The following is a 22,246-nucleotide window of genomic DNA, read 5'->3' as shown; positions in this document are numbered from 1 at the left end:
AAAAATTTTGACCTTTATAGTATATTACATTGTGAAAAGACCTTTTCCTACATTTTATCCCATTACATTTGATCCTCCTGATGATTCTGAATCCTTTACTACAGATATACTCATTTTGCTTGGTTGGTTGTCCTTCATTAGAGTTTAAGAACAATAGGTTTCAAGAAATTTAGTGAGCTGTTTTTTTTTTTTTTTGCAAGGCAAATGGGGTTAAGTGGCTTGCCCGGGGCCACACAGCTAGGTAATTATTATGTGTCTGAGGTCAGAACTCAGGTCCTCCTGACTCCAGGGCCAGTGCTCTATCCACTTTGCCACCTAGTCCTCCCAAGTGAGCTGTTATACATAGCTAGGAAAGGGTCAGAGTTGGGATTTTAACCCAGGTTTTCTGGGATACAAATTCAAGATTCTATCCTCTATATCCTGCTGCCTCATTATTCTACCCTGCTAAAAACAAATGGATACTCCAAAACTGTGTTAAGCCACTGAATCTCACAAGACTAAATACTTGAATATATTATTTGGTCTGGAAATTCCCTTACAATGTAGTTATTACATGTAGAGTGCTGGGAGAGGCAAAGCCTATTCAATAGGGTTGGATCTTACTTTGAAAAGTAGTTATCACTACTGGGAATAAGACCTTGATTAATACACTGAATTGTTTTACTAGGGAAAAAATGAACCAGCATGAGTATCTGACTTGATAGTTTGTGGCCCTGAGCAAATCAAATAATTGTGAGAATAAAAAATTGTGAGAATCAAATTGTAAAGTACCTAGCACATTGCCTAGTAAAAGTAAGCTACACTGATGTTAGCTACTATTATTATTATTTAGTTGCATAATTTTATACTAATCTTAAGTATAGATGCTTCCTTCTAGAGCATGACAAAGTAAGCAGGGCCATAAATCAGAGATAAAATATTTACCAGGAAAAATGTGATGTAGTTGGTCCAACTTAAAAGGAATGCCATGTATTCATAGAATGTTGACATTAGAAGGACCTGAGAGGTCATCTATCTAATCCAAGCTACCCATTTTATACAACTGAGTAAACTGAGGCTCAGTGAGGTAAAGATGTTTGCTTAAGATAACACAGTAAATTTTTAATGGAACCACGTCTGCTATACCATATTGTATCTAACAAGTGAGCTCAGAGGTGGGGATAATACTTTCACTATTTTCATAATGATTAGGATCCAGATTCAACTCAACTAAAGACTCATTTAGTAATGCTCTATATAGTTGGTTGACATATTGGAAAGAGGGATGGATTTGAAACCAAGAAACCTTGAATTCAAATCGTGCCTCAGAAGTTCATAGCTGTGTGATTGTGGGCAAGTCATTTAATCTCTCTTGGCCTCTAGTTCATCTTGGAGATAATGACAGTACCTTACAGTGTTGTGAGAATCAAATTAAGGGAAGCTAAGAATTCTGTGAAGTAGTGGTAATGAGAGACACATTCTGAACTTGGAGGACCACTTATGCAAAAACATGGAAGTGGGAGATGGAATTCTGAATACAATAAACACCTACTTGACTGGTTTGCCAAAACTTACATGAAGGTGAATAATACAAAGTAATTTTGGAAAGGTGGATGAAAGTCAAATTGTGGAGAGCTTTAAATGGTTTGCACAGAAGTTTGTAGTACAATACTAGAGACAAAAGAGAATCACTGAAAAATTTTGAGGGCTAACAGTTGGTTTTGTATTTCAAGAATATTAATTTGGCAACTCTGTGGAGGATGGATGGGGGGAATTGAAGACAGAGAGACTAATTAGGGAGTCATTGAATAAACAGGTAAGAAATGATGAGGTCCTTTAATTAGAATAGAGGTTATATGATCAAAGAGAAAAAATAACCAAGATGACCATAATCATAACATTAAGACTTACAAAAGTGACTTTTGCTCCTTACTATTACCACTTACAACTGAGTTACATTTCTTACTTTGGCACTTTCTTGGGATTGTTTGTTTTCTTTGTGATTAATTAAAAAGTTGGGTTAAAAGTAATGTAATGGGAAAGATTTATTTTTTTTCCTTATATAATATCTAGAATTGAGATAATAATAGACCAAAAGGAGACAGTCTCTCTGGTCTGGAAAACACGCAGGAAAAACAGCCAAGGAAAACAAACAGTGAACTGTTCTCAGCTACAGGGATTTTCCCCCCTTCAAAGACGACAGTCTGGAAGCATGCAGAAAAGTCCTGTAAATTAACCAACCATCCTTAGGTGGAAGCATTTTTTTTCTTATGCCAAGTTACTGGGATAGCTCCTAGATGGTAGAACCATCTATTACTCTATGTAGTCTGGTAGAGCCAAAACATAAGGAGGAAGTCTAAAGATAAGGGCCTGCTGGGGATAAAGAATGGAAAGACATTAAAATTATGAGACTGGGATTCATAAGGAAGCTTTTTAAAAAAACATTATTGGGGGAAATTCCAGGGTTTTACAGCAGCAGAGATGAGACAAGAGAATTGATTTGCCACTTGATAAGTGAAAGGCAGACCAGTTCAATTTTTCAATGTCATTTTCTTTGCAATTCCCTTTCTTTGCTGGAAAAAAAAATCATTCGATTATGAAGATTCAAAATGCTGATTATTTTCCTACAAGGTAGTTGTTAGGCATCATAAGCTAAGTGACAATTCTACTTTCACTAGTAACAAGAAGTGAAGAATCCAAACTACAAAGTTTTCATATTTGCAAGAATATAATTAGTGAAAGTATCTGGAATCATTGCATTCATTCATTTTTTTTATTCTGCTAACAATCAATCAACAGAAATTTAGTTAAGCATGTGTTGTATGGCACATGCTGTACTAGATTCTGGATCTACACAGTAAAAAATGATGCTGTCTCTGCCACCAGGGACTTTATACTGTATTAGATGTACATTATAGAGGTCTGGATAATGAGGGTTCAATCCTTTGAGAATACTTTGTTGGGTCTCCATGGTGCTAGCTCACACTGAAAGTTTGGGGAGCATGGACCCTTACTGAACTATCTTTCCAGTAAACACACATTATGCACACAAATACATGTATGTATGTATTTTCATGGGCAGGTAGGTTTCCCAGTGGAAAGAGTGAACTTCCTGAAGTCAGGAAGACTCATCTTGAAGTTAAATCTGACCTTAGACACTTATGCTGTGACCCTGGGCATACTTAACCCTGTTTACCTCAGTTTCCTCACCTGTAAAATGAGTTGGAGAAACAAATGGAAAACCACTCCAATATCTTTGCCAAGTAGAACCCAAGTGGTATCATGAAGAGTCAGACACAACTGAAAAGACTGAACAACAAATTTACATATAACCTATGTAAGTAAAAGACAGCTTGCCATACACTGGAGCCTCAAGGTCAAAAAGGCCTGCATTCAAGTCCTACCTATGACATATCCTGGCTATGTAATCCTAGGTAGGGTATTGATCTTCTAGGTACTCCACGACTATAGAGATTACAAGGAAGGTTCTGACCTGCATTGACAGTTTTCTCAACTGGGTGAATGAAATTGCAAGTCCAATTCTTATTTCTTACCTAGATAAACAAACATTTACTAAATATCCCCTGTGTAGGCTAGACACTAGGTATATAAAGACAAAAATTAAAAACAGTCCCACCCCTCAAGGAGCTTACATTCCACAGAGGAATAAAACATTTAAACTGAAAAATAAATCTGAGGATTTTTCTGAGAATCAACACATGGGTTCATATTCCCATTGATGGAAAGGTGGGGTCATTTTCGCCTTTTCCTTTTCATCAAAGGAAGAAGCAGAAACATCAATATAACTTGGAGTTAATATTAAATTGGAAAGTCAAAAGAAACTCATCATTTCATCTTAGATTTTTCCATTAATTCAATCTAGGCATTGGTGGCTTCTTGATGCTAGGGGCCAGGCTGCTTCCAGGCACTCTTCTGATCTTAGATTTTGGTTAGACTTCATCATAACTTTCCATCCTTGGGCAAACATAAGCATCGAATAGATGATATTATAGGTTCAAGTAGCATCTACTTTGGTAAATAGGGCAACAAAATCAAATACTAAACCCGAGTCCATATACAAGTCATCCATGAATCATTCATGAGCTGTATGTATATAACTTTCAAAATTTCTTTTTCTGTTAACTTTCCCGCAACAATGGATACTTTCTATTCAATGAAGCCCCTGCTGCAGCATGGTGCCCTCTGCTGTAACCTAGTAGCAAAGGAAGCTGTTAACTTGTTTTTCATCTTCTCTTGTATCTACCATTGACAGCATGGACAGGCATTGTTCATCCAGAAGTTAAAGAAAGGCAAAGTTAAAGCACATCCCATATCTGGATTTTATTTTTTGAAAGGTGTTGGAGGAGAAGTCAGAGTTTGGGAGCAGGCAATTATAACTGAATGATCCCTACTGGTTGTTCATATTAATTCCATTTAGGAATTACTTATATTACTTACTTATACAGAAAGACACAGAAATTAGAAAATGAAAAAAGAATCTCTTTGGATTGCCCCAGAACTCTCCGTCTCTCTACCCTCTAAAGGATGAATTTCCGAATTTTGGGCTTTCTCCCCCTACTACAAAAAGCACCATAGGATCATTCAGAGGTTTGAAGCTGCAAAGGAGTTCAAAAACCAGTTATTCCCACTTCCCAATTTTATAGATAAGAACACAAAGTCATAGAGATTAATGATTTTTGGAAGTTGACATAGGATCATAGTTTAATGACTGGAAGCGACTGAGAGAGCTTAAGTTTTACAGATAAGGAAACTGAGACTCCGAGATATTAGGTAAATTGGTCAAGGTCATATAGGCAGTAAGTAACAGAGTCAGGATTAGAACCAAGACCCTCTCACTCCATATCCACTACTTTTTTCCCCCTTAGGATCATCTAGCCCAGGGACCCAGGAAAGACACTTGAGTTCTTAAGAAATCATTCTTGATTTAATCATTGAACATAGCTCTCTCATAGCTTCCTATACCATAATATCGAAATTAGAGATGCAACAAAGGAGAGAGAATAGACATCTACCCATTAGCAAGATAGAAAATATGTAGAGCTGCTCTCTTCCAAAAAACTGGAAAATATAGGGGTATCCTTCAATTGGGGAATGACTAAAGAAGGTGTGGTATATGATTGTGATGGAATAATACTGTGTTAGAAGGTGGTAGACTCAATAATTTGAGAAAAATGTGCAAATGAAATAATGAAGAGGATAATAATCAGAACCAAGAGACCTTGTATACAGTAACAACAATATTGTTTTAAGAATGACTTTGAGTAAATAATTTATTATAAATACCCAAACTAACTATAAAGGATATGTGAAGAAAGCTGCTATCTGTATTTAGAGAAAAAACTGATAAATAAAATATATATATATGGTATAATTTTACATATGTATACTTAGTTGAATGTAATGATAGCCATCTCTAGAGTGGGAGGGAAGAAAAAAAGAAATATGTGTGTGATATTTGTATATTTTTATATTTGTATATTTGAAAAATTTAGTTATATAGTTGAAAAGAATGGTAAGTTGTACATAAGGTTTGTAGTTTCATGTGCAATCATCTTTTTTATTGGACTTTGTTAGGGAAATGTTTGTCTTATATAAATTAAAAATAAAACAAAAAAAAAAGAAAGGTGGGATAGTAGAACTAGCCCAGGAACTAGAAGCAATAGTGATTTGGGTTTGCAATTTTTTAAGCTGTGTGAACATGAGTAAGCCATTCTATCCCTCTGAGCCTCAGTTTCTCCATTTGTAACAAAGGAACAAAAATACCTTGGTATGTACATTATTAGGTTATTGTGAGGATTCCTTTAAACTATTTAGCCATAGTTTGTCATAAACCTTAAAGAGTAGAGTAGATGTTACCTGTTAATCATGTGTCAATATATTAAAAACTGGAATGGGGTGTACCTATAGGTATGTTTAGATGTACAATACTTTTAAAGATCTAGACATAGGCCATCTTTTTTTTGATATCTTCTGTTTGCACTTGACATTATTATAAACATGTAATAAAAGAGTATTATTTTGATTATTCGTTTTAGTGCTTGCCTATAAACACATCCACTAGATAGGTACCTGTTAGAGTTCTCAGAAAGACACTACTCTTTAAAAAATATTTGAATTGATGAGGCAGACAAAGAAAAATGATTTATCTTGGCAAAACAGAGATAGCTGTCGATTTGAAAATCCTCAACTGGTCCATCCCATTAGTAAGTCCCAATGGTCTGGTAGAAAGAGTGGCTGTGTGTTATTTCTAGCCCTACAATTTTCTTCTTAGGCTGTAGCAAATAATAAACTTTGCAAAACACTTCCAAGGGATAGTGGAATGCAGATGAGATGGCAAATTGTGGGGAAGGGGCTTCTTATCACAGAACATGTGACCCTGTGGACATTCCCGGGAATCTTTTCTTCTTGGGAAATTCCCCACTTTCTAACTTGGAGACATCCTCCTATTATTCAGCCATTGTGTCATGGAATTCCATAGGAAATGCCCTCTCTTTAAAAGGACTCAGATGCTTGGGAAGTGCAGAAGTGCTTGGCAGACTACCACCACAACTTGAGAGAGCACAGTATAAGACCCGAGAGGCTGTTCTTGAGACAATTAGAAGAGCAGATTACTTGATTGTGTAACTGTGAGTAAAATTGATTTCATTGACTAAAGACTGATCAGAATTAATTATAGGACTGAGATTCCAGACTGTATGGAGAAGGCATTCTGCCAATATCTCCCAGGTAGATTTGTATAATTTTCAGACTGTCTAAAAGTTCAGTTTTATGAAAATCCAGAATACAGTTTTTGCTAATTTGTTGAAGGCTTTAAAGAATATCAGGTAATCCAAAATGTATTGAGCTCATTGTTTACCAGTACTTTATAGTCAATATCTTATCATATTTTCAAGAGACATTATCCTTTTCATAATATTAAGAATGAGATAGATGGCATGAGGTAGCAGATAGTGCAGAGCTTGGATTCAGGCAGGGTTTGAACCCTACCTCAGATAGTTTTTACCTGTTTGATCCTGGACAAGTATCCAAAAACTTAATGTTCTTGCCTGTAAAATAAAGGTAATAATAGAATCTACCCTAGAGGGTTACTGTGAGAAGCAAATGACATTATATATGTAAATAACATTAGAAACCTTAACGTGATTTATAAATAACAATTTCATTTTTAAAATAAATTCTGTTGTTTTTTCCCCCAGAGAACTATCCCAACACAAATTCTGTGAGGAAAGGAATGGAATTCAAAATGACTGTCTTTCCACTTCTACCTTGTCTCATTTTTGGTAAGATCGTATTTGTTTAAGAAAACTGATATCAATAATTAAAATGGGATTACAAAGATCCCATTGCATAGAGATATCCTAAATCATGTCATTAGTGGTCCTGGACAAATGTGATATTAGATCAAATCATATTACAATGAGAAGTTGGGAAAAATTGCCAAGGGTTGGGGCACTGAGCAGAGTTTCCAGGAATGAGGTGTCTTTGCCAATCTTTTTCCCACTCCTAGATAAAAGAACAGGTCACCCTAAGATCCCAAGGAAAATGCTATATTGATTCCTGGGCTTATCCAACCATATAGATATTATTTCAGAGTCAAAAATGAAACAAACTCATAAAAGTAGAAAAAATCTGTCAAAAAAACCCAAATTTATAAAACTTGAAAAAAAATCTGTCAAAAGACTTGTATACTCACAGGATAAAACTGTACCTTTCCCTTTTCTAGCATTTCTTCGGTTTGAAGGGAGTAATGCTTGGTTATATAGCACTTCTGAAACAAATATGACTTATGAACAGGCACGAAAATATTGCCAGGAAAGGTATACAGACCTGGTTGCCATTCAAAACAAGAATGAAATTGAGTACCTCAATAGAACCCTACCACGATCCCCAAGTTACTACTGGATTGGAATCAGAAAAATCAATGGCATCTGGACCTGGGTAGGGACACAGAAGTCACTGACCAAAGAGGCCATGAATTGGGCTCCTGGTGAACCCAACAATAAGCAAAATAATGAGGACTGTGTGGAGATCTACATCAAGAGAGAAAAATCCTCAGGCATGTGGAATGATGAGAGGTGCACAAAGGAGAAACTGGCCTTGTGTTACACAGGTATGATACATTCTGAATTAGTAGCATGGTGGAATGGGGAGAAGAATCCTGGAATAATAGCTCTAGAATATTTTGAAATCATTTTAATGTTTGCAAAGTCCTTTGCATATATCACTTCATTTGATACTGAAATAACTACTTTATAAATTTCTTTTGCTGAAAAATGTTAATATAATTATTTATTTAAGGCAATGGAATTAAGTGACTTGCCCGAGGTCACACAGCTAGCAATTATTAAGTGTCTGAAGTTGGATTTGAACTCAGGTCCTCCTGACTCTAGGGCTAGTGCTCTATCCACTGCACAACCTAACTGCTCCAATATCAGTAAATCTATTTGTAACTATAAATCTCAATATAGTTGTTAATTATTAATAGATAGGTTTTGCACCGGATAGAGTGCTAAATCTGGTATCAAGAAGATCTGAGTTCAAATATGGTTTCATGTACCTCCTAGTTAAGTGATTCTGGGTAAGTCACTACTATCATCCTTTGTTTCCTAATCTGAAAAATGAGGATAATAATAGCACGCCTCAGGCTTGTTGTGAAGATAAAATGAGATCATATTTATTCATTGTGAACCTTAAAGCAGTATATAAAATAAGCTATTGTTATAATTTTATCATTGTTATTATTATGATCGCTATCATTCCCACAATTAGAATGTGTTTGTGTATGCTTGTGTGTGTGTTGTTTGTGTAGTGATGGTCTCTGAGGCCAAGATATATGTGTTTATCTGAAGCACTGGATCCCATCCTTCAGAAACAATGAGGAAATATTGTACCTCCATTTTGACAAATATTCAGATATGTAATATTCAAATATGTAAGAGTAAATGCCATCTGGGGCGGCTAGGTGGCGCAGTGGATAAAGCACCAGCCTTGGAGTCAGGAGTACCTGGGTTCAAATCCGGTCTCAGACACTTAATAATTACCTAGCTGTGTGGCCTCGGGCAAGCCACTTAATCCAATTTGCCTTGCAAAAACCTAAAAGACAAAACAAAACAAAAAAGAGTAAATGCCATCTGATATAGTTTTTGGTCTGAAGAATATTAAAAATGAGATTCCAGAATGGTGAACCTATAAATTCTAGACCAAAGACCAATAGATTTGGGATCCTCTTGGCAGCCTTCTTTTAGCCAGTATCCTGATGTGAAGGAGTAATAGCACTGACTATCCTTTTGGTTTCAGCCTCCTGTTCCAGCAACTCCTGTAATGGCCATGGGGAATGTGTAGAGACCATCAACAACTTCACTTGCCAGTGCTATCCAGGGTTCACTGGTTCCAAATGTGAAAATGGTAAGTAAGATCTGCTCTAATTCGCTTGCTTCATTACTTCAACTCTGCTTTATCCTGCTCCCTAACTTTGGAGTGTGGTATCTATTGTATCACTTTCCCTCGTACACCAAATGAGGAATGAGTGAAGTTGATTTTGTTTTCTCTCATAGTTGTGACCTGTGAATCTCCTGCCAATCCTGAGAATGGCAAACTGGTTTTCAGTGATGCAATGCGGTATTTCAATTCTTCCTGCTCTGTGACTTGTGAAGAAGGTTACATCCCAACCAATGCTAACTCAGTGCAGTGTACTTCTTCTGGAAAATGGAGTGAACCTATCCCTAGTTGTAAAGGTATTTCATTTTTCTTGGGTATAGAAATTTCTGAGATTTACTGTTAATCCACTTATATCAGGTTAATTTAGAAGCTCTTTTTGTACATAATTCATTCTGTCTTCCAATATATCCACTTGACTTAAGAGCCACACTAATGGAGGGGATCAAATCTTGAGGATAATTCAACATTATCGATCAATCAAAACATAATAAATCTTTGACTTTGAAGGATGCATTATATTCTATCTGAATAGGAGTGATCCCAATGTTGTGGGGATTTAGAATCCTTGGATCAACAAAAGAAATGAAACAGTTCTTTTTCTCTTATCACCTCCTTTCTTACCTTATCCAACCTACTCCTGCACACAGAGAAGAGACTATTTTACCCTTTAACCTGGTGCTTTAAACTTTAGCTTAAAAGCAAATCCAATATTTCTACATGTAATTTGATTTGGACCAGGGAGTATTTCACTTTGGCTTAACATCCCTTTTCTTACAGTTCCTTTTGGGCTTGAGAAAATCCAGATTTCACTTTATGATAGGAAAGTAGAGAGTTATTTAATAGATAACTCTCAATGGAGATAATCAGAAGTTGCTTTTCTCTGATAAATTGAAATCAAATATGACCAATTTAGTAAACTGTCCTCAAGTCTCTTTCTTATTTTAGGGACTTGTAGGGCCTACTCAAGTCCAATACAGAAGAACTTAGGTTGCCTTTCTCACAGTCTCACTTCTAATTTTTAGTGGTACAGTGTGATGCACTTACAAGTCTGGCTCATGGATCCATGAATTGCTCCCAAAACTCTGGAATATTTCCATGGAATACAACTTGCGACTTTGACTGTGAATTAGGATATGAGCTAAAGGGATCCAAGAGGCTTCATTGTAGCTCATCTGGGAAGTGGGACATGGAGAAACCAATGTGTCAAGGTAAGACATTTTAAACTTAAAAGACAATTTAATTGGTGGTTCTGGAATGTATTAATTATAGTGTCAAGTAGATGGCTAATGGGAAGGATGTGTATGTGCTTTTCTATGTGCTTCAGCAGTGAAATGTGATGCTCCCAACAAGCCCCCCAATGGCTTTGTGAAGTGTGTCCATCTCTCCACTGAAGACTTCACCTATCAATCAGTCTGTAGTTTCAGCTGTGAGGAAGGCTTTAAATTGCAAGGATCACCCCAACTTGAATGCACAGCCCATGGGCAGTGGTCACAGCCAATGCCAACCTGTGAAGGTAGGATCAAATTTCTGTCTTTTAACATGATTGTATAACAACCAGCAGCTTTCTCTTCCCTGAATGGAGGAATGGAGATAACATCCCCTAAATCTGTGGAGTAAAATGATGCCAAGTGCCTATTTTTTTTTTTTGGCAAGGCAATGGGGACAAGTGACTTGCCCAAGTTCACACAGCTAGGTAATTAAGTGTTTGAGGCTTGATTTGGACTCAGGACCTCCTGACTCCAGGGCTGATGCTCTTCACTGAGCCATCTAGCTGCCCCTGCCAGGTGCCTATTTGAACTTTGAGATCAGATTCAATGGCTGTGTGAGCCTCATCCATATATTTAAACACATTCAGTGGTGCTATGTATAAGGCAGGTCTAACCAGTTTCACATCCAGCAGGCACAGAACACTGAATAATTGTTCTCTAGCACTGAGGAGTAACTTATTCAAATAGGCTCATGTCCCAGGTTACACACATTATAGACTAGATTCACACATCAAAAGATTATTTCCCATTCAGAATGTAATAGGTATATGTTAATAAGAGCAGTGTCTTATATAAGGTAAACAAGAAAGGGGCAGAAATGTTAATGTGATGAAAATAATGGCCTCTGAGGTTCTGGCTGACTTTTGCTTTTAAATATTATGAGGCATTTCCACCACAAAGTCAGATATAGAGTAGACTCTCAAGAACAGGTTGAGTATAAATGCTTAAGTGCATATTTACATCTTTTGCAATAGAACAATCCAGGCATTAAAACCTAGCCAGTCATTTAAGAATTAGCAATATTGTGCCTGAGGGCCAGAGGAGGCTAGAAGGAAGTGTTTGTTTCAGAGTCCCAAAGACCCACAATCAGGGTCCTAGGCAAAACTTTAAAGTGGACCCACTCAGCTCCCATGAGGAGTTCTCTCACCTCCTGTCACCACCTCCACATTAGATCCCTAGTGCTTTTCTAATTGTTCCAAGCCCTCCCTCCCCATCCCTAGCCTTTCCAGCATATCAGAGGAACAAGAAATCCTATTTCTGATAGGTTGCCATCTTCACCTGCCTAGAATTGGCCTTGTTGAATAGATGAATGAAGGAGAGTAGAAGAGAAATTTTTTTAAAAATTACCTCTTCTATGGGATCAGTAGGAAGAAGAGAAGAAAGTATAGATTTAGCACTGAAATGCCACAACCTCTTCAGACTGCTTCATAATTCACTACATCAAAGTAGTTTGTTCTAAAAATTTCCCCAGTTCCTCATAAATCCTGATGAAATAGCTTGGTGTAGCCAAATAACCCTGGATTTGGAGTTGCAAAGGCTTAGTTGAATCCTGGCTTCACAAATAACTCATGCATGACCTGGGTCCAATTACTGAACCTGGATTTCTCTGTCCAGAGAGCGAAGGGGTTAGACTAGGACCTCTCTGAAGTATGCTCATTTGATTCATGATTCATGATCTAGAATTAGGCTCATCTTCATCTTTGTCATGCATAGAATGGATTTGAATTCATTTCAACATATTGTAAGTGCTTCCATATTGCTTTGGAATCCTGAGTATTTTACTTCTGTCTCCTTAGTTATACAATGTAAAGAACCTAACAGACCGGAGAGAGGCTATATGAATTGCCTTTCTAGTTTTTCTGGAAGTTTTCAAAAAGGCTCCAGCTGTGAGTTCTCCTGTGAGGAGGGATTTACATTGAAAGGATCCAAGAGACTTCAGTGTAACTTCACAGGGGAATGGGATATGGAAGAGCCTGTATGTGAAGGTAGGTTTTTTTTAATCCAAACTTTTTATCATCACATAGAACTTTGTTTCTTGAGAAGTCAATGATTCCATTAGTGAAGCCAACCGCTCATGGTAATGGTGTGTTTGTGTTCACTTGTGTATGTTATAGCTGTGGGATGTGATGCTGTAATACAGCCCCAGAATGGCTCTGTGACCTGTGCCCATTCCCTCAATGGAGACTTCACCTACCAGTCAGTCTGTAGCTTCCGCTGTGAGGAAGGCTTTGAATTGCAAGGATCATCCCAACTTCAGTGCACAGCCCAGGGACAGTGGACACAGCCAATGCCAACCTGTGAAGGTAGGACCACATTTTTCTCCTTTCAGAGGACAACAAAGCAAGCCCAACAGTTTTCCGTTGCTGGAAGGAAGTTACTATAAACTTAAATCTTGCAGCATGAAATTAAGCCAGGTTGGGGAGGCTAGGTGGTACAGTGGATAGAGCACCAGCCTTGGAGTCAGGAGTACCTGGGTTCAAATCCATCCTCACCAATTATGTGACCATGGGCAACTCAGTTAATATGCTGGCTTCAGTTTCCCCAACTATAAAATGGAGATGATATTATCATATTATTATATTAGGTAGCTATTAGCTACCTCACAAGGTTGTTGTGAGGATAAAATAATATGTGTAGAGTAGTTAGTACAATGCTAAATAAATGCTTATTCCCTTATTCCCCCTGAAATCCTGGTCAACAAACCTAGCTTCTCCTGCAAGGCTTCTGTTTCCACAGGTAATGATTTTCATCATGTATTAAATCCTTTCTGGATCTAAATCTATGATCCTGTGATCATTCCCTATAATTAAGAGACTATCTACTAAGAGATTAAGACATAACCATAGATTAAGATATAACCATTTTTGTTGTTCAGTTGTTTTTAAATTGTGTCCAACTCTTCATGATACCATTTGAGGTTTTATCAGCAAAGATATTGGAAGAATTTTTTATTTCCTTCTCCAACTCATTTAATAGATGAGTAAACTGAGGCAAACAAGGTTAAGTGACTTACCAGGGTCACACAGCAATTAAGGATCCAAGGTAGGATTTTGACTCAGGAAGATGAGTCTTCTTGACTCCTGACTCACTGCACCACTTTGGAAAGTACTTGATTCAGGCGCAAAGATGAATGTTATTTGAAATCTGAGGTTAAACTTATTACTAGAAAAGTCTTTTTGGTGGTAAGAGGGTGATCTAAATTGGCATTCCAGGTTGCTACCAAATGCTCTCTAAGATAGAGAAGGGCTTTAAAGACTATCCTAAATCTTCTCTAGAAACTTCTAGGGCCATTTGAATCCAGTGGTGAGTCCTTTGTGGTCAACAACAAGAAGAGAGATAATGAAAAGCCCATGAGCAAAGGCTAAAGTTTCTCAAAATTCATTTTGTCATTGCAGTGGATTAAATCAGAGAAATTATTTAACCTGCTTTGTGAATCTTAGAGTGCTATGACAAGCAATCCATAATCAATAAATATACATTCATTACGCTTTGCTATGTTTCAGGCACTGTGGCAAGAGCTGCTTAACTATTATTATGATTATTATTATTGTATCAGTGAGTATAGGAAAAGGCATTAGCGCACATAAGTTCAAATCTTCCTCTGTTTATTATTTGTGTCAATACAGGCAAGTCATTTCTTCTATGTCAGCATCCGGTATGGAAGAAACAATCTGAATCCTCTTCCAATCCTAACTCTTACTATCCTACTCAGGAAAATTGCCAATATAAAAAGGTCATGTGTGCATTTGTGTGTGTTACAGCTGTGAAATGTGATGCTCCCCATCAGCTCCCCAATGGCTCTGTGACGTGTGCCCATGCCCCCAGTGGAGACTTCACCTACCAGTCAGTCTGTAGCTTCAGCTGTGAGGAAGGCTTTGAATTGCTAGGATCACCCCAGCTTGAGTGTACAGCCCATGGGCAGTGGGCACAGCCAATGCCAACCTGTGAAGGTAGGACCAAATTTCTATCCTTTAACATGCTTGTATAATAGGCCCAGCAGCTTTCTCTTCCCTGAATGGAGATGCCATCCCTTAAATTTGAGCTGCAAAATGAAGTCAGGTGCCTATTTGAACTTTTGAAATCAGATCCAATGGCTATGTAGACCCCATTCATGTTTTAAAACCCCTCAAGTGACTCTAGGTATAAGGCAGGTCTAACCACTTTCACATTCAGCAGGCACAGAACACTGTATGATTGCTCTCCAGCATTGAGGAACAGCTTATTCAAATGAGCTCATGTCCCAGGTTACACACATTATAGACTAGATAACACACATCAAAAGATTGTTTTCTGTTTAGAAAGTAATAGGTATATGCCAATAAGAGCAATATCTTATATAAGGTGAACAAGAAAGAGGCAGAAATGTTAATGTGATGAAAATAATGGCCTCTGAGGTCCTGGCTGACTCTTGATTTTAAATGTTATGATGCATTTCTAACACAAAGTCAGATACAGAGTAGACACCCAAGAACATGTTGAGTATAAATGCTTAAGTGCATATTTACATCTTTTCCAAAAGAACAATTGAGGCACAGGGAGACATTTAAGAATTAGCAATCTTATGCCTGAGGGTCAGAGGTGGCCAGGAAGAAGTGTTTGTACAATCAGGGTCCTAGCAAAACTTCAAAGTAGACCCACTCAGCTCCTATGGGGAGTTCTTTTCTCACCTCCTGTCACCTCCTCTTAGATTTAGTACTTAGATCCCTGGTACTTCTCATTGTTCCAAGCCCCTCCTCCCCATCCTTAACCTTTCCAACACATTAGGGAAACAAGAAATCCCATTTTTGCATGTCCAGAAATGACCTTGTTGAATGGAAGAAGGAGAAGAGTAGAGGATAAATTTTAAAAAAATTACTTCTTCTATGGGATCAGTAGGAAGAACAGAAGAGAGTGCAGATTTAGCACTGGAATGCCACTGCCTCTTCAGATTGCTTTTTAAAATCACTGCATCAAACTGCTTGCTTTAAAAGCCTCCCCAGTGACTCATAAATGCTGATGAAATAACTTAGTGTATCCAAAGAACCCTGGATTTGGAGGCACAGAATTTTTGTTGAATTCTGGCTTTCATCAGTAACTCCATGTATGACCTGGGTCCAATCACTGAACCTCTTTGGGTCTGAATTTCCTTGTCTATCAAATGAAATATGCTATTCTGATTCAGGGTTCATTCATGAATGGTTTTGAGTTCACTCATCGAATTGCTTCCAAATTACTCTGGAATCTTGACTAAGTATTTTACTTTGGTCTCATTAGCTATACAATGGAAAGCACCTACCAGGCCAGAGAGAGGCTATATGAATTGCTTTCCTAGTTTTTCTGGAAGTTTCCAAAGTGATTCCAGCTGTAAGTTCTCTTGTAGGAGGTATTTATATTGAAAGAATCCAAGAAATCCAGTGTGACTTCACAGGGAAATGGGACATGGATGAGCCCATGCGTGAAAGTAGTTTTTTTTAATCCAAACTTATCAACACACAGGAGTTTATTTCTTCAGAAGCCAATGATTGTATTAGTCAAGCCAACTGCTAATGATAATGATGTGTTTGTGTGGACTTCTGTATGTTACAGCTGTGAAATGTGATGCTGTGATACAGCCCCAGAGTGGCTCTGTGACCTGTGCCCATTCCCTCAATGGAGACTTCACCTACCAGTCAGTTTGTAACTTCAGCTGTGAGGAAGGCTTTGAATTACAAGGATCACCTCAACTTGTGTGCACTGCCCAGGGGCAGTGGTCACAACCAATGCCAACTTGTGAAGGTAGGACTGAACTTAGGTTCTCTTTTCAAAAATATTTTCTTTTATTTATATAAGTAAAATTGAGATAGATTAGGTTAAGGAAAGAAAAGTCTATATTTTTAATGACTAAAACATAAATCAAAGGTTTAAGAAAAATTAGCTCAGATTATTACATGAACCAGTCAGCTTTTGTGGGCCATTTAATATCTAGATAGCAATTAAAGACTTAATCTTAATTCTTTGATGCTGGAAATATAAATTCATATAGTTTTCTGACCTCTAGTCTGAAATAGGTAAAATTTTAATTTAGAGGGTATTAAATTACTCACAATCATACTTTCCCTTTCATATTACAGGCTTGCTTAGTCAGATTATTTGCCAAATAATCTTAAAAAAATGTGACAACTAGCCTAGAATGGTTATGGAGGAGAATTCAATAAATGTGTGTGTATTTAATATACATATATAAATACCTAATATTTATGTGCATATTTGTATGTATGAATATATATTTCTATATATATACATGTATATATTTACAATGCATATATTTTAACCAATTTGACTATTTCCCTATAGACTTTTCCTAACCTCATGCATTTCTTTCTTTGAATGTCATTTCCAGTGATACAATGTTCTGCCTTGAAAGTCCCTAAGGAGATCAATATGACCTGTAATGGTGATGGCAATTTTTTCTATGGTACCAGATGTGTATTTGAGTGTCTTGAAGGATGGAAACTCAATGGCTCTGATTCCTTGGCATGCAGAGCCACAGGAAGCTGGTCTGGGGTGCTACCTTCCTGTGAAGGTAATGTACTAAGGTCAACTCACTGAGATGATGTGGACTAAGAAGTGTAGAAAGGGAATTAACTGGATATTAGGGGAGATTATGTACTAAGGGACAACAAGTATCCATACTTCTCATACACATTCATTTAACTCATCAATTATGAAGTGTCTTCCACATGTAGTCTGACACTACTGGGCCCAGGTGATGCAAAAACCAGATTAAAGAAGAATCTTTGCCATTGAAGATGTTATATTCTTCAACCAGAGAGACTGTGTAGGTCAACAAGCTGCAGAACCTTTAAATCCACAGGGTTGGGGAGAAATAGGATACCTTATAATTGCTTTTGTTTAGAGGAGAGGTCAGCAAACCATGTCAGAAGGGCAAATCTTACTCACTACTTGTTTTTGTATGGCTGCAAGTTAAGAATTGTTTTTGGGGTGGCTAGGTGGCGCAGTGGATAGAGCACTGGCCTTGGAGTCAGGAGTATTTGAGTTCAAATCTGGCCTCAGACACTTAATAATTACCTAGCTGTGTGGCCTTGGGCAAGCCACTTAACCCTATTGCCTTGCAAAAAAAAAAAAAGAATTGTTTTCAACCCCAGCTGTCCAAAAATTAAGTGGTGAGCCACAATAGATCTACAGGAAGTAGTTGGGTGACCCCTGCTTAATAGCAAGGGTTCTTTATTTGTGGTCTGTGGATTCAAGAGACTCATAAACTTGAGTGAGAAGAAAATTAAATCATTCTTTTGACTAGCCTCTCAAATTTAGCAGAGCTTTTAATTATGGAAAGCCAACATTCTGAGATAGAGTTTTGAGGTTTCATCAGACTATTACTGGAAAAAAGGAGATGGGATTTTAAATATGCTTGCAAGTGTCTTCCTTCATTTAAATTTCTAAGTGACTCTTTTCCTCCTCATTCCCTTAGCTCCTGAGGAGTCAAACACTTCCCTGTTCATTGGCCTGGCCACCAGTGGGACTTCCCTCTTGACAGCAGCATCATTTCTTCTTTGGCTGGCAAAACGTCTTCGAAAGAAAGGTGAGTACCCTTTCTGCAGTTGTTCATGAATACCTTGAAATTGCACTTCTGGAAATTATTTTCTTAGAAGAATAGGAGAATGAAGGAAATGGTGACAGATCTCTTACAAATGTCAATTTTGGTTCCTTTATGCATAACTGAGGTTTAACTAGAGAAAAGTCCTAGCAGAATGAGTGATATTGGGCTCTCCAAGCCAGTAGCAGTCTGAAGGTGGGAGCATATTGGGGATAAATGGTCCAAATGAGCAGGCAGAGATTTAATGTTAAGAGGCAATATGGCACAGGGGAGAGAAAGTCATCCTCAGAGTCAAAAGCTAGGATTCAGGTCCTGCCCCTGATAGATATACATTATCTAATCTTGGGCAAGCCATTTTCTCTTTTGGTGATGTATAAAATTTCATGACTATAAGATTCCAAAAAGTTGCTGTGGAGAAATGTATCAGGGGTTCCTCCCTACAATGAATATTATAGGCCCAGATCAAATGGAGGGTCAATGTTAGAGAAAAGGAGGGTTGAAAAAATGCTGCTGAAGTATATTTCTTAAAAATCCCAGGCTTAAATCAGAGATGAGAGGATCACAGGATGATAGATTTAGAACTTGAAAGCAATTTAGAGATTATGTAGTTTGTTTTATGAGGAAACTGAGACCCAAAGAAGTCGGGGACCCTGATGAAGATTATATAGGAACTAAGGGACAAAAATGAAACTCAAACCCAGGTCTGTTGTTATGATCCTTTTTTTTTTAATGTGAAAACCATTGTGCTAGTGAATCATTTGGTCTGCATGTGAGAGGAAGAATGGCATATCTATCCCTTGGGATTGTGATGAAATTATTGTTTACCTCACAGCAGTAATATATGGATTATTATTATTATGCATTATTATTTTATCAAGAGGCAATATAGTGGATAGAGGTTTGATTTTGAAGCCAAGGAAACCTGAGTAAAAGCCTTATCTCATGTGATCACAGGCAAATTCCATTATCTCTCAGTGCTCTTAAGGGCAGCTTCCTACATTCACTACAGGTACAGGGAAGACTTCTTGCATTCAGGAATTCCTTATACTAGTGGAATCCCAGATCAAGTAGTTTTTCTCTATTATTAGAATCATTATCTTATTTTGTAATCATTCAAGCCTTATCAATAACTGCTCTTTCCAATCAATATCAGATATATAAAAAGAGTTAAGGACTAGGAACTCAATTGTAAGAGCTTATTATTTTTGTTATTTCATGACACTTATGATTTTCTTTTTTTCCCTTGCAGCAAAGAAATTTATTCCTGCTAGGTAGGTTTTATCCTTCTATCATATCAAATATATCAGCTAACATTTTACACAATTATGTTTCTTCCTCTTTCCACTGGAGAATGGTGATTTATCTTGCCTTGTCTTGTGTGTTTACAGCAGTTACCAATGTCTTGCTTCAGATGGAATCTACCAAGCCTCTTCCGAGTTAGTTTAAAGCTAATAGGATCAGGTAAGGTACCTACTTTTATTAAAAATCTAGTGTCATCATCCTTTGTTCAAATGGCATCAGCTCTATTGAACTAGAATTTCTGTTTCTGAGGCTAATTCCCATACCTTATTTGCAACAGAATATAGAATCATAGAATGGATACCAGTGCTACAGTGTCTAAGGATTCATCTAATTATTTAATTCATTCTAGTGAAATATATGGCATCTCATCTATTTCTATGAGAAAACAATTGAACACTCTAGGCCTGGCCACTCAGTTATTTGTGCCTAAATACCCTTTTCAATGTGATCAGGGTTAGTGATGTTCTAAGTGTTTGGTGAATTAGATTTATGAAGGAACAATTTTATGTTAATTCCACAAACATTTGTTTCATACCCACTGTGTAGAGAAAGCCCCATGTTAGGTATTGGGGGAGATACAAATTTTACCAAGACATGGCCCTATTTTCATTGATATTTACCATCAAAACAATATCACCAACTTGTTGCATCTGCAAACGTTTAATTATAAAAGATGACTGGGTGGATAAAAGTGCATATATCCATTATGAGTTTGATCTCGCTAGAATGAATTGTTAAGAACAGCAAGGATCCAGATCTTGTGATTGTTCTGAAAAGATTTACTATTGTCTTTGCAGGAACCAGAGACACTTTTACCAATATGTCCTAGGAAACTAGGCATTTCAGCCATGTGTCTAGCCAGTGGAGACAACTCTTCTCTTCTAGAGGAAAATCGTCCTTGCATCCTTGGTTTTTCCATGCCTCTAAATCATATCCTTGGCACGCACAAGGAATTTCTACTGACCAAACCTATGTGACATGGGCTGTCTTCCCCAGTCTTTCTACTGGAAAGAGTTAGTTTCCATTTAATATGTTAATAGATCCTTCAAAAGAAGAGGATGGATATTAGATTAACCAACTAATGAGACATTGTTAAGCACTTACAGAGGTAACAGAAAAAGAGCCCAGTGTTGGAATCCCATTCTTAGCCATCTCCAGGCATGAGCTCTAATTTTGAAATTCCTCATTTTTTTTTTTCAACTTGGTGGCAGTTTCTAACACTCACAGAATTCAGGTGAACAGATGTTGTGAGGTAATGATATTTACCTTTGTAATATATCAATTTTGCCATCTAGCTGTCTCAGGTATAAGATTTTATAATGTTTTCCAGAAGGAATCTAAGAAAGTGCCATTTGGGAAGCTTTCATTTCTCCAGAAGGAAAATCTGTAATGCTCAGGGCAACAAATCCTACCAAGGATGCTGATGAATGGGACCCTTGTATAGTTGTTTTCTTTTCACTATTCTTTCCAGCATATAAAGAAGAAACAACTCTGACTGTATAAATGGTATCTGTGGTTTTGTATTTTTTTTTCAAAAAGTTGTATTTTTATGTTCATTACTTCCTCAGAGATGCTAATTAATAAAGGATCTTAGCATTTCTAGGTAGGGGAAAAATACGGTTCTAAGATGTTGAATGTTTAACTTTTAAAAACAAATGGAGGTACAATTTTAAGAGTAGCTTCTCTGTGTTGAATTAAATGACAGTTATGGGTATGTTCTTTTATTTTTTTGCCAAAGGAGTGTGCGGTTCTCCAGTGCCATATAAATATGAACTTTGTAAACTGAATTGCATTTTATGTGCAAGAGAGGTCTAAAAGGTACTGCAGTAGATTACAGAAAAGTCAGCTTTTTCCCAAAAGATTCTCATCTCTTGATTTTTTTCTCTTTGTAAATTGAAAGGTTGAAAATATGAAGATATGCAGGGAAAAATATGAAAATATGTGAATTGTAAATTGCGAGGTTGAAAATATGAAAATATGTGGGAGGGAATATGAAAATATGTGGGGGAAATTTTCCAAATACCAGCTCTCCATTGATGACTGGAAAACCTGAAACAGTGACTACCACCTTGGCCTCTGTATTGGCTACTCTAGCACTACAAGATGGAAAAGATGAGACTTTCTGTCCTTCTATGCTGTCATCAAAATATTGTGAATACTTGTGCATACTGTGCTAGAGAGAGATAGTGGCAGTTGGCAAGTAACTGGACCAAAAGTAAATTTGGTATGATGTTGGGTATTTGCAAAATAAAAGCATATTATACATAAATGTCATTAGAGGAGAACATCTTATGCACAAACTTTCCTGTAAGACTGCATGCAGTAAAACCTGACTTCAATTGTAGTATTTCATAAACATTAAAATGTTGTATAAATGCTAGTGAATTTTAGGAAGAACAGCATTTGGCTGGTCTACCATTAATAGCATCATTCCTATGGAATGAATTGCCATTGGTAATGTCATTTTGTAGTTTTTGTAGAACCAGTTGATTGTATTATGTGGATTATGCCTATACTATCCCAAAACTTTTGATTGGCAGGTAGGAGAAGGAGATTTTATAGTGCTCAGGTTTTTGTATGAATGACAATGTCTCTTAGAATTTTAAAATATTGTTTATTAATATGTATGTGTGTGAAATTTTTGTATTTAAAATTGTGTATGAGC

At 37.1% G+C, this 22,246-nt stretch overlaps 1 protein-coding gene across 2 annotated transcripts; it reads left to right on the top strand.

Annotated features, from left to right (window-relative positions):
- Positions 1 to 6,536: 6,536 nt before the first annotated feature.
- On the top strand, positions 6,537 to 22,246 carry LOC141512770 (E-selectin-like). Of its 2 annotated transcripts, none has more exons than XM_074221971.1 (16): positions 6,537 to 6,626; positions 7,197 to 7,280; positions 7,724 to 8,110; positions 9,298 to 9,405; positions 9,555 to 9,734; positions 10,461 to 10,646; positions 10,763 to 10,951; positions 12,503 to 12,691; positions 12,821 to 13,009; positions 14,468 to 14,656; positions 16,272 to 16,460; positions 17,065 to 17,247; positions 18,154 to 18,264; positions 19,529 to 19,550; positions 19,671 to 19,740; positions 20,379 to 22,246. In XM_074221971.1, exons 2-15 carry the CDS (start codon positions 7,232 to 7,234, stop codon positions 19,723 to 19,725), a joined length of 2,226 nt encoding a protein of 741 aa, XP_074078072.1. In that variant the 5' UTR covers positions 6,537 to 6,626; positions 7,197 to 7,231; the 3' UTR covers positions 19,726 to 19,740; positions 20,379 to 22,246. The 2 variants fall into 2 exon arrangements, with proteins under 2 accessions (XP_074078072.1, XP_074078071.1); XM_074221970.1 differs by having other exon boundaries at positions 19,668 to 19,740.

Source organism: Macrotis lagotis, chromosome 2 (assembly GCF_037893015.1).
Source record: "Macrotis lagotis isolate mMagLag1 chromosome 2, bilby.v1.9.chrom.fasta, whole genome shotgun sequence".
NCBI classification, from domain to species: domain Eukaryota; kingdom Metazoa; phylum Chordata; class Mammalia; order Peramelemorphia; family Peramelidae; genus Macrotis; species Macrotis lagotis.
This window is presented reverse-complemented; position numbering and strand designations above follow the sequence as displayed.

Bases quoted from the DNA above. Each gene is read 5' to 3' on its own strand.
- LOC141512770 (XM_074221970.1), top strand. From the start codon at position 7,232: ATGGAATTCAAAATGACTGTCTTTCCACTTCTACCTTGTCTCATTTTT. The intron at 9,735-10,460 runs GTATTTCATTTT...TCTAATTTTTAG, and splicing joins ACCTATCCCTAGTTGTAAAG to TGGTACAGTGTGATGCACTT. The intron at 17,248-18,153 runs GTAATGTACTAA...TCATTCCCTTAG, and splicing joins GGTGCTACCTTCCTGTGAAG to CTCCTGAGGAGTCAAACACT.